This window comes from Theropithecus gelada, chromosome 5 (assembly GCF_003255815.1).
Source record: "Theropithecus gelada isolate Dixy chromosome 5, Tgel_1.0, whole genome shotgun sequence".
In the NCBI taxonomy this organism is placed as follows: domain Eukaryota; kingdom Metazoa; phylum Chordata; class Mammalia; order Primates; family Cercopithecidae; genus Theropithecus; species Theropithecus gelada.
Window position 1 is genome coordinate 108,429,407 of NC_037672.1, and position 13,573 is coordinate 108,442,979.

Genomic DNA, 13,573 nt, shown 5'->3' on the forward strand with positions numbered 1-13,573 from the left:
TTTAATATAATAAGGAAGTATGACTTTTCTATTAACAATTTAAAAAGTTATCAAGTGTGAACACTTACTCACTGAGTATCAAAATAAAATGATAGGCCATTTTACAGATAAGCTCAATATGTTGTTGTCATGTTGTATCTGTAGAAGAGATAACGTATCTGTATATCTGTACATCTATCCATGTCTTTCTGTCATCTATCTATATTTAACACATGAAATAGGAAACAGAGAATGCAATTCAAGAGAGAGGTGCAGGATGATAGCTATGAGCTGTGTATGGAGAGCATTTAGTCCGGATTGGAGCAGGTCAGAAAAGTCCAGGAAAAATTTAAGAAGATTAATACATAATGTATTTTAACATCTTAAAAATTAACAAAGAGCTTAGGTTTTAATGAATAAGTACTGAAAATTCTAGGTAAACTTAAAAATAATCATTATCATGTCTTCCTGGGAAGACAGAGTATTGCACAGAAAATTAAGAGATCATAGTGCACTCTATGCTTCAGCTGTGGATACAGTTTTACAGAGCCACAGTATTTTTTCCAGCCTATTTTTCCAACTACAACTATCATGTAAAATATTGGGATGTTGGGGCACAGTTAGCATGCATCTGTGGCATGTTAAGAGGAGAAGTGGGTATTGGTAGCAAAAAAAAAAAAAACAAAAAAAACAACTAAATAATAATCTCCCAAGTGGGAAATCAATAGGCAACACCTTAGCTGAAAACTCTAAGTAAGAAGAGCATATTATTTACAAATAGGAAGGTATTTGTCAAAAGAATCAACTAAAAGAGTCAAGAGGGGCTCCCTCTAGGTTGCAAAAATTGGAGAAGGAGAACAGGAGGCTACTGAGGCTCTGTTTTAGCACTCTGACATTTTATGTGTTGGTAAAACATTTTTAAAATAAAAACTAAATAATACTACTTTAAATCCAATGGAAATCTGCGATATATAGCAAATGTTCTGCATTTAATTTTCTATGTTCACTTTGTACTTCATTGATATTTAAAAATTACCTATATTGGTCTTCAGGGACACGCATACCATAGAGAAAGCATGTGGGAAGATATGCACATAAGTATATTTGGGATATGGGCAAGTGTGAATTCACTGGACTTGTTCCTCTTTCCTACTAGTCATGGAATTTTAGAGCAGGAAGTAATCATCTGAAAAGATCAGCTCATCTAATTCCTTTTTTACATAGATAAAGAACCTGAAGCTTGGCTTAAGCAACCTGATCAAGCGAAGTATGTTCTTTACTTACTTCCCTTGTGTAAGAATAAATATGTTTTGTTGACAAATAAATACTTAGGTAGCATAATAGTTTTTAGACCAAATATAGATTAAAATATAGGTTGAAATCTGTGTTTATGGTATCAAAAAGAAACCAAAAACATGTTTTTATTACCTAATGTTCCAAGTCTTGCCCGTTGCACTTTAAAAGTCAAATCCATTAAAAAAATAATTTCATGCTTGAATCCAGTGATGACAAAGGAGAAAGCTTTCAGTTATTTTCAAGTCCTACTCAGTAAAAAGATGTAGGGATGGGGAGTCTTAATTTCCAATAAATGAAAGTCAACCTGATATAATGGTTACAATATTTTTCCTGTTTTGGAAACAACAGAGACATATTGCTCAGATGAGTTTAACATGTGAATCTGGTGGAAATCATCCTGAAACAAATTTGAAATATCATCTCTCTTTGGTGTGTTCGTTTCTCATTAACTTGCCTTTTAACATTAGTGTTTCTTATTAACATTAGTGTTTCTTATGTTGCCTGTACTTAGCTAATGGTCTACTGGGGATATATATTAATATATACATGACAAAGAATAAGTATAATTTAAAAACTGCATAATGTTCAAAACCAGCACAGTGGCTGTTGGTGTGCAGCTGAGTGATGAACTATGACTAAATCCGGAACATATTCATCTGGTCTCCAAAGTCTGGATATGCACAGTCCCATGGTACTTTTCATTTTGAAGGCATAAGATATTTAAATGATAATTTAAATTATTTAAAAAGGGAAACAAAATAGGTGCCATAACTGCCTATAATGGCGTCAACCCTGTGGAAATGTGTCGGTCAGCCTCTGTGGGTTGTTGAATCATCATTTGTGCAGCGGTGCTCTAGGTCGTGTGTGTGTGTGTGTGTGTGTGTGTGTGTGTGTTTTAAACCATTTAGATAATAGGCTGCTTTTTCTCAATTATAACATAAGCATTTCCAATCATAAATATTTTTGAGAGCATGATTTTTAAAAAATATTTCAATGGACGAATATGTCTGGCTTGTACCCTTCTTTAGAAATGTTTGAATTCCAGGAACAGAAACAGAGTCAAGCTAGGTTTGGGAAAGTAGGATTTATGGTAGTGATGCAGAGAAATCTCGTGGAGCATCACTCAGGATGCCGAATTATGAATTACTAATATTATGTCATTAACTATACATTTTCTTATATTTAGTATACCTAGTTTCACTTCTAGCTACAATTCACTTCTCATTAATTTTAAATTAAGTTAAAAATTTTACTCTCCTATCGCAAGTACTTCAAACAAACAAGAACAAAACAAAACAAAACAAAATTTGCAAATTTCTCAAAGTCCATCTCAGTAATAAATATTTGAAGCCTTAAGAGCAGATGCAGGTAAAAAGGTGAACAGATATAAGGCCAGGTAGAAAAGAGAATTGTGGTAAAGAAAATAAAGGCAAACTGAGAAAGAACCATGATAACATAGCATAAACTGAGGAGGAGATTTCAAGGTGGGAAGACAAAGGAATCAATAGATGAAGTAGAGTTAGGAATGAGAAAAGCTCACTGGCAAAGATATAGTGAAGCTAGTACGTTCATATTTTAATGGTTTGCAATAAAAATTGGTAGTATATTTCATAAGGCTGTCTGACAGTACACTTCAAGAGCAATAAACATAGTCATATCTTTTGACCCAATATTCCTACTCCTGGAAATGTAAGGATAGAGTCTAAAAAGGAGAAATATTAAGTTTCATGAAGATATTATTTCCAATTTGTCTTCAAATGGTGAGAATGTGAAAACCCATATCAATCTAATTTTAAAAAATAGCTTAATTGTAACACATCATAAAAAAAGACATCCTTGTATATAAAAATTATAGAGCTATTGTAGAGAAAATGTAGCCACTTTTGATACTAGAGTATTAAATATCACCATTAATTAAAACTTTATGGATGCATGTAGTTAAGAACTGAACATGAAGAGAGAAAAATGAAAACAGTTCATTCCAAATATGGTGGGATTCTGGGTAATTTCCATTACAGAATATGCTATTTGATTTGTCAATTACAGAAAATTGTTCAAATTTGAAACTGTATTTTTTATATATCATGGGGCAGAAAGCAAAGCTTAAAGGAGAAGTTGTGCATGGATAAAGAAGAAACAGGATCTTTGGGGAAATGCCTTATTGTACAAACATGGCTATGAATGAAAGAACTGGCATTCTAATAGGAATTAGGTTGTAGTAAAGACAGGAGACAGGTTATAATAAAGGGCTGATCAATGCAGGGAACTGCATGGTTGAAAGTTTAGGGGGAAAAGGCCAGTGTAGATAAAAAGATTGAGGTACCAGAGAAAAAGATAATAGTGAGTACTGTAAGGAAACAAAATATAGTTAAGACAAGAGATTGTTCATTCATTCAATAATTCAACACATTTACTGAGTATGCTAAGTGCTGAAAATGCTACAGTAAACAAAGCAGATATAAAGCAGAATACTTCCTGCCTTCACTGAGCATATAGTCTACTGTGGGAGAGAGAGATTATGCAAATGAATACAAAAGCAAATTGGGTTCAGGAATATGTAGAAAATGTATAAGGTATTGAAAGAGAGAGAAACAAAAAAGTGCCAATCAGGGAGACTTCTCTGTAACAGGATATTTGAGTTGAGATTAAAAAGATGTAGAAGTTAATCAAGCCAATAGAAGAGGAAGGGGTGAAAAGAGTATCCCAGGAAGAAGGGGCAGTAGGGGAAAAGGTCCCTGGGAAAGAAAACATGGCAAATCATGGAACTGAAAGAAGGACAGAATGGTTGGGGTGTCATCAATGAAGGGGAGAGAGACATCAGATGAGGGCGTAGTCCAAGGCAGGACCAGATCTATAGGTCACAATAAAGGCTGGATTTTATTCTAACAATAATGGTACAACATGGATAAGTCTTAAGCAGAGTATGACATGATAAGGATTGTGATTTTGACATTTTACTCCAATGGGTAGCAATGTTAAGAATAGAATGTATGAGATAAGAACAGAAAACCAAGCCTATTTTTAAGCTATTGATGTGGTCCAGTTGAAAGTTGATTATGATTTGGGCTAGGATGGTATCACTGGAGATGGTGTTTAAAACAGTGTTGCTTTTCATTAATCAGGCTTCAAAATGAGTTCCTAGCTCTAAGAGTTCTGCTGCTATGTTATCATCAATGTTTTCTTTCCTCCCTTCAGGAGCTTTACCTTCTGAAAGCAGTGTTATTATGGCAACCTTTAATTTATTTGTTTCGTTGCCATTGACAGTTTGTGGAATGCTAGGCCAGGGCAAACGCATCATAATGTACAAGTCATCTTTTAGATTTTTCTCCAGAATAACAATCACCTAAATCTTCCATCGCCCAGATTTTGTCCTCCTCAAATTTTCTTATTTAATGGAGGAAGATTCCATTGCCTTATTCTGAATTTTAGAGTACTTTTTTTCTCTCAAGATTTCCCCTGTGTTAAGTTCTAGAGTTGAGCTATCCAATATGGTAGCAACTAGCTACATGCAGCTATTTAAATATAAATTACTTAAAACTGAATAAAACTAAAAATCAGTTACTCTGTTGTAATCACCACATTTTAAGTGCCCAATAGCTACACGTAGCTAGTGGCTATGTGGTGTACAGTACAGATATAGAACATTTCCAATATCACAGAAAGTTCTATTGGATAGTACAGATCTAGAGATTCTTCACTGTCTTTGCACAGATAAGCTTGTTATCTATCATCTGATTAACTACAGTGATAATTATAGATTCTTAAAGAACATTTTTTGCAAGTTCTTGGTATATTCATAATGGTGGCTGTATATTTTTATGACAATGGCCTATTGTCTTGTTACAAATAGTTGTGGTCAGATAGTTTAATAATACAATTAGCCTTATATGTTAACATATGTGAAAACAATTTCACATATGTTATTTTATTTAAATCAGCAATCCTGTACAGTAAGTCCTCATTGAACATTGTCAATAGGTTCTTGGACATCTGTAACATATAACAAAACCTATATTATCATAGGCTAATTGATTTAAACAAGAATTAGGTTCCTATGACATATTTCTGGTCACAAAAACATCACCAAACTTCTAAATGAAGACCAAAACACTTATACTATTAAACAATGAAATAAGTATGAGCTATATATCCATTTGAGAAAGTTTTATAAAAACAAGTAAAATAATTATTTTCCCAATTTTTGGTAAATCAGCAAGTGATAGCAGCTCTAGTGGTGGTGGAGTTCAATCAAGGAGTAAATGTTTGCAAAGCAAAAATTGTAAGGAACGCTTCCCACCACACAATTCAAAATCAATTACAATACAATAGGTTCACTGAGCATTTTTCTTTTTTTAAAATTTTTTTTATTATACTTTAAGTTCTAGGGTACATGTGCACAACGTGCAGGTTTGTTACATATGTATACATGTGCCATGTTGGTGTGCTGCACCCATTAACTCGTCGTTTACATTAGGTATATCTCCTAATGCTATCCCTACCCCTCCCACCACCCCACGACAGGCCCCGATGTGTGATGTTCCCCTTCCTGTGTCCAAGCGTTCTCATTGTTCAATTCCCACCTATGAGTGAGAACATGCGGTGTTTGGTTTTCTGTTCTTGCGATAGTTTGCTGAGAATGATGGTTTCCAGCTGCATCCATGTCCCTACAAAGGACACAAACTCATCCTTTTTTATGGCTACATAGTATTCCATGGTGTATATGTGCCACATTTTCTTAATCCAGTCTGTCACTGATAGACATTTGGGTTGATTCCAAGTCTTCGCTATTGTGACTAGTGCTGCAATAAACATACGTGTGCATGTGTCTTTATAGCAGCATGATTTATAATCCTTTGGGTATATACCCAGTAATGGGATGGCTGGGTCAAATGGTATTTCTGGTTCTAGATCCTTGAGGAATCGCCACACTGTCTGCCACAATGGTTGAACTAGTTTACAGTCCCACCAACAGTGTAAAAGTGTTCCTGTTTCTCCACATCCTCTCCAGCACCTGTTGTTTCCTGCCTTTTTAATGATTGCCATTCTAACTGGTGTGAGGTGGTATCTCATTGTGGTTGTTAATGGCGAGTGATGATGAGCATTTTTTCATGTGTCTGTTGGCTGTATGAATGTCTTCTTTTGAGAAGTGTGTGTTCATATCCTTTGCCCACTTTTTGATGGGGTTGTTTGTTTTTTTCTTGTAAATTTGTTTGAGTTCTTTGTAGGTTCTGTATATCAGTCCTTTGTCAGATGAGTAGATTGCAAAAATTTTCTCCCATTCTGTAGATTGCCTGTTCACTCTGATGGTAGTTTCTTTTGCACTGAGCATTTTTCTACCACATTACTTATTACTGTGCATTTATATGAAATTGAATACTTCATACTTTTATTTTATAATACTTCATATTCATTAATTCATTTTCCAACCAGCTTAATCCAATTCAAGGCTGTGGATGGCTGGAGCCTCTCCTGGCAGCTCAGGGCATAAGGCATGAACTCACCCTGGACAGAAACCACCCCATTGCAGGGCACACTCACACTCATACCTACCATAACTCAGTCTGGGACCATGCAGACATGCCAGTTCACCTCACTTGCACTTTTTAGGATGTGGGAGGAAACCAGAGTATCCACAGAAAACCCACACAGATATGTGGGGAACGTGCAAACTCCACAGACAGTGACCCTGACCAGGAATTGATTTTTTTTCTTATTAGTGTTACAACAAAATCATGTTGAATGAAAGAACATTATTTTGATGACATCCTGTACATTTAAAAAGTATAATTATCCCTGTTCCACAGATAGGTAAACTGATGCTCAGAAGAATTAAGTAATTTCATAATAATCCCTAAAAATAAAAGTAATAATTAAAACAATAATGAATACTTATTGCCAGGCAGTGTTTAGAGTATTATACATGTATTAACTCATTTAATCTCCAAAAAAACTTTAATATATAACTCTAAGAGATAAGAAAAACTACTATTTTTTTTTTCTTATGAGAAAACCAAGACACAGAAATTTTCTCTTAAAGAGATTTTTACGGCAAACATCAATATTTTGGGAAAAATTGCTCAACCTCTCTTAGCCTCAGTTTGCGTCTCTATAAAATGAGTATAATGTAAGCAATCTCATAGAGCACACATATCAATCAGTTTTTGTTTGGTTATGTTATGATTCCAAATAATCCCGAAATCTCAATGATTTACAAGTGAGTTTTTTTTTGTGTGTGTGTGTGTGCGTGTGTGTGTGTGTTGGTGGCTTGACTCTCATATCTTATTCTAGAGATTAGGCTAAGGAGCTGATCCTATCTAGGACACATTTTCAGGGCAGAGGAAAAGAGAAAGAGCTGGCAGAAACATACAGTGGTTTCTAATTTCTTCTTAGAATTGGCACAGTATTACACTGTTCACATTTTAACTGGCAGTAGCAAGTCATGTGGCCAACCTCGATGACACCATGTCCTCCTTTCACAGGGAAACCCATCAAGTCGGATGGCAGTGGTCTAGGATGATTTTCTTACAGGGAAGAGGGGAACTGTGCTTGGGACAAGCATTACAATCTGCCACAATATGGATTAAATATAATGATATATAAAGACCTAATTCAGTGCTTGACATCTAGAAGTTCACCACAGTTACAGTTATGATTTCCTTTTTCCTTCCTTTTAATGCATTCAGGTAAATCTTAGAGCTTTGAGACAAAGTACCGATTATAAAAGTGACCACTGACAATTATTCTTTCCTCCTTTTCCAGGAAAGCTTTAGTTACACTTTGCATCATTAAGCATGTATTAATATTTGGACTGATACAAGGAAGACTTAGAAAAAATTTCAGATTTTTTTCAGAATTAAATTTATTTCACATTGATAAAAACCATGAAAAACATTTACATTTTCCCACATTACTGCACAACATTTCAATGGACTATTTCTTGCCATAGATATTTTGCTCATCTGTAGAGCTGAAACAACAGTTTATATTCTTCAAGATAAAGAAAAATGGCATGTTTAAAATTTTTAAATCCAGACAATGACATTTGGCTTCATTATTACCATCCTACAGAGTCCATTACTAAATTATTTTCATTATCGATTAGCACCAATTTATAAAAATGCATTCTTAATATTGGTTTGGTCAGCTGGAATATAGCAGAAAAATTAACAGTTCAGAAATATCAAGCATACATTTTTGCTGCATATTAATCTGTGCAGTAACTACATCTTATGTATAGGGCTCTGACTAGCCTTTATTACCCATAAGTTTGCTTTCAAATAATTTTTACCAGTAATCTGAAAATTTTGACAATTTAAAATGATTACTATTTTTATGTTTACATGAAAAACTAATATAAAAAATAATTTGACTAAAGTGAAAATTTCAAATAAGTCCACTGGCAGATGAAAATAAAGCAAAAAAATTACAATGGATTTCTCATCTTCTATAGTAGTTGGTTTCAAACATGTGTAAAAAGTAAATTCTATGTTATGAGACGATGAAATCATCTTAGAAATTAGTTTCTAAGATCAGTCTTAAAGATATTTCAGAATATACTAGAATATGATCTAATTATTCTTTCAGTTGTTTATAGAAAAATAAAACCACAGAATTATTCCTGTTACCTGGGTTGAAGATCCTAATAACTAAATAGGTGTAAATTTGGATAAGGTATAATAATTTGAAATAAGAGTGGATAATATCTGGTTTCTCTATGAAGCATAAGTAGATTTTAGATACCTTATATCTGTGACTCAGAATGTCAAATTACAGCATGTATTGGTGGTAGCTATCTATGGCAGAGAGGTAATATTTGGTCTGCTATGAAGGACAATAAAGAACGAATGAACTTTTTTTTTCCTTGAGAGAAAAGAATATTAAATAGAAATAATATCAAGGAAAAAAATGCCTGGTCCCAAAATAAAAGGGTCATTAATTGAAGACAACAATTTTACTCTTTTTTGACAATGAACAGCATTATCCATATTATTAGGAATAATGTAATACCACCTCATTATGTATTACAATCATTATGTATATGTGAATACATATATAAAAATACAGACACTGCATGGTGACTAAGCAATTTTGGAATAAATCCATAGACTAAGTCACAACATGCATAAATTGTTTACATCTTAACTGCTTATTTATACCTGAACAAATTTTCAGTAAGTATACTGCTAATTTTCAAATGATGTAATAAAAAATCTGGTGGTAGTACTGTATTATTTTGCTGAATTACATTTGAGAAAAAAGAAGCTACCTGCTGCATCTATTTTAACATAGTATATCATGGATCTTCTTATAAGAATACATGTATGGAAACTTAAAAGGTCATAAATTTCTGATGAGGGGAGACATTATTTGATCTGTCATTGGTGTGTATTTGCAAAACATTTTAACACTGCAAACATTAGAAATTTGAAGATTGGGCATTGGAAAAGGTTTATACTCTACTACAGTGATGCTGGTGTACTTTTACACAAGGCCTCTGAGTGATGTCAATCAATTGGAGGTAGGAGTTTATTAATGAATTGCTTGACATCCATCATTTCCTGTTGACACGAACTATGCATCATACTTTAAAACCTATGAAGGTTTTACCAATGTTTTTAGTTTTTCAACCGTAAGAGAACCAAACACCAGGGGAACTAAAGGGTCACAATCTCTGTGGCACTGGAGAATAGAAATATCTCTCTTAGCGCCACTGATAGGACCCTGTGGAAATGAAGCCCGAAGTAGAAACCAGCATCTGAACGCAGTGACACCCGTCAGTTCCTGCTGCGTGGTAAGGGCAGTATATAAAGATAAAGCTCCTCCCTGAGAAAATCCTCCCAAAATAATTCTGTTAGAAGGAATGCCATTTTTCACTTCTTGATCACTCAAAGCCTTTATATTTTCAACTGCCTGTTTAATCCCAGGTTCATCCTCTTTTGAATCTGGTGAAAGCCCAATAATATCAAACCATGAAGGCACAGCCATGTTCATATTTAATGTAAAGGCGTAACAGGCGGGGCATGCGGGCAGATATATTTGATATGTGAACTTCTGATACCTGCAAAGGCTTCTGTCCATCCATGCCCAGTATCTCCCAAGCCGTGAAGGAAAATCACCGCGGCGGTGGCCTTCCAGGCGGCGGGCATGATGGCTGGCAGAGGGGCTGACATGTTGTTTCTGCACATACACCGGCTCAGCTCGCAGCGCAAGCGGAAGGAAGGGCGGGCGCCCGGCCGCGGCCCAAGGGCGTGTGAACGGCCAGATTGTTTTTGTAGTTGCTTTCACTGACCTAGTGTTATGTAGTGTATTTATTTATTTAAATATTTATTTATAAATAAAGAAAACTTTACAATTGGTTAGATATTATTTCGAAGCATGTAAGCTGGTTTGTGTAATGAGTATGAAATTATGAAATAAATAAAACTAAGTGGGAAGAAAACTATAACTATCTGGATGAGTTCCGTGTCTCATAAAAGAGTTTGTTTAAAAATGCCCTTTGCTGTGGTTGCTTTAAATTAGTTGGTTTTGTTGTTTGGGCTTCAAATAATGGGTTTATATACAGGGAAGTAGTTTTTACTTCACATATTCCATAATAATGTGGTTCATATCAATATAAACATCATGTAGTTCTCAAAGTCAATAGTTAATTTCCTTATACTGATTTGTGATTTTGAACACACACACACACACCCCAAAGTTATATATAAACAAGGTTTTACCCTAAAATGTATGCATAATGCTTAGCCTGAAAGACTATTTTCTACCACGGAAAGAGTTTAATGAATAAAGTAGAACTGTTCGAAAATGAGTAAAAGTGTTAGTCCACTATAAACATGTTTTGTTAGATAAATTCAAATATTTATATTTGACAATTTTGAGTATATTGATTCTAGAAGAGAGACTATATGAAGGATGTCAAGGCAATCATTTGCCAGACTGTAAGTAATTACTTCTTTATACTTTGTTTTCACAGACTGTCTTATTTCAGGAGAATTTTTATTTCTGAAATCATTGATCAGTGTTATTATTCCTGCCATTTAAATGAGCTGCAGATATTTTCTTGGTTAAAGTGATATAGTGACAAGATTTTGTAGTGTAGCCCATTCTTTTAGGGATAAAGATATTTATACATCACTTTCTGCCAACATAACATTTTCCATACTGACTTCTGTTGTTGCCTGTTACATGTTCATTCAAAGGCAAGAAAAGCGCAGCAAATCTGTCTATAAGAGTATCCTTTGGCTTTAGGAATTTTTAGCACCAGTAAAAATGGAAACTTCTATTTTTTCCTTTGGTGAAGACTACTTTGTTGACAAGAAATACCTGTAGTCCAGATTAAAAGAAGAAAACATTTATGGAATAGAGAATTATTTTCAGTGAAAACAATTAAAATGATTACAAAGTCCTCTTTTTGTTGTTGTTGTTTTTTGCCTGCAAGAACAAAATGGTCATAGGCAAGAAACAAAAACATTGCTTCACCTTTGAAAGGCCTCTGGAAAAAGTTCAAAACAATTTGAAGACTACTGTCTCATCAGTTTCTTCAAGTGTTAGAATTAGGAGAGACTTGACATTACTATAGATTTTATGAACTTATTTAAAAAAAATTCTTCATTGCAAGAAAATGAAAAATTATAATTTAAAAAATAATTTTCACGGTTACAGATATATAACAAATACCTTCACTTGGGATGTTATCTGCTATACTGAATATTCTAGATTTTTGTTAAGTAATTGTATAGAAACATAGGCACAAATGTAGTACTTAAAGTAAAAATGGCTAAATGTTTCCTCATTATTAGATTGCTATTCTTGTTGAAGAAAATAATTTTTCAGTTTTTATCCTCATTCTTTAGTAATTCACTGATTAAATAGCAAATAATAACCAAGATGATTCTAGTATTATAGGGTGAAGGATTGTATATGGTAATCCAGGTCAAATACTTGATACATTTCCTAGCACATTATTCGACCTCAGTAAATGTTAGGAATAATTTATTATTAGTAAACCAGTTTCGCGTTGTCACTAATTTATTGTGTCATCTTTGGTCAGCCATTTGTCTTTTAGGTCCTCATTTTCTTCATTTGAAAATATGGGGGAAGGTTTGAAGTAGATGATCTCTATGTCTCTTCAAACTGTAATAGATAATTCTACTTTGTAGTGTACTCAAAGTGAATGACTTCTAGGATTCTGGGGGCTTGATTTAAAGGGTATATATAGCACTTGTTATATAAATATATTGGCTATTTTTTATATAGATGCCATTTAAATAAATCCTTTCCAACAAATGTCACTGGCTGACATTAATTAATTTTTATAAAGAGCTTTGAAGATGAGAAATGGTATATAAGTGGTCATTATTATCAAGCATGAGGAGTGTAAGTTTAACATTGCTATAATGTAGTTTGAATCAGAAAATAAGATTGTATTAGAATAATTTTTAATAACACCAACAAAAAGCATGAATCCCTTTTCTGAAGGAAAGAGTGCATAAAATTATGCACATGTAATAAGTGCTTGAACATTTTATTAAATACTTTTACAATGACAAAAGATGCTGTATATGACATTCAATTCAAAAATTTCTGAAATGAATCTTAAGCACAACTGTTACTAAAATATAGAAGTCATTGCTTTTGAAAGTTTTTTAAAATAAATTGTTTGCTATTTATAATATGCATATTGGTAATTATGCCTAAAACCTTTTGGCTACCCAAGGTGGTGAGATGTTTATATACAGTAGTCCCCCTTATTCATGAGGGATAATTCCAAAACCCCTAGTGGATATTTGAGACCACATATAGTAAACAATCATATGTGTACTGTGTTTTTCCTATATATACATACCTATGGTAAAATTTAATTTTTAAATTGGACACAGTATTCATGCACTTTGAAGCCATTATTAAGCAAAATAAGGGTTATTTGGTCACAAGCACTGTGACACTGCAACAGTAGATTTGATAATAGAGCTGGTTAGTAAGTGACTAATGGGTAGGTACATACACAGTTTGGATACACTAGACAAAGGGTAGATTCACATCCTGGGGGGGACAGAGTGGAACAGAATGATGTGTCATTGTAAACTTATGAATTATTTGTTTCTGAAATTTTCCATTTAATATTTTTAAATTAACTGACCACAGGTAACAAATCACAGAAACTACAGGTAAAGGGAAACTGCTACAGTTTCATTTCCAGGGATAAGTTGACACTGACTCATAGTGTCTCTAAATAAATGGAATAACGAATCCTGCAAATATGTAGTGCTATGATGCTGTGCAACTTAAAAGGGTTAAA

At 33.7% G+C, this 13,573-nt stretch overlaps 1 protein-coding gene across 1 annotated transcript; it reads right to left on the reverse strand.

The window, feature by feature from the left end:
* Positions 1-9,867: 9,867 nt before the first annotated feature.
* LOC112625353 (acyl-protein thioesterase 1-like) lies at positions 9,868-10,460 on the reverse strand. Its single transcript, XM_025386629.1, has 2 exons — positions 10,294-10,460; positions 9,868-10,243 (listed from the first exon to the last, which is right to left on the reverse strand). The coding sequence occupies exons 1-2, from the start codon at positions 10,458-10,460 to the stop codon at positions 9,868-9,870; spliced, it is 543 nt and encodes a 180-aa protein (XP_025242414.1).
* Positions 10,461-13,573: the final 3,113 nt, after the last annotated feature.

Bases quoted from the DNA above. Each gene is read 5' to 3' on its own strand.
- LOC112625353 (XM_025386629.1), bottom strand. From the start codon at position 10,460: ATGTGCAGAAACAACATGTCAGCCCCTCTGCCAGCCATCATGCCCGCC. The intron at 10,244-10,293 runs CCCGCCTGTTAC...TGTGCCTTCATG, and splicing joins AAATATATCTGCCCGCATGC to GTTTGATATTATTGGGCTTT.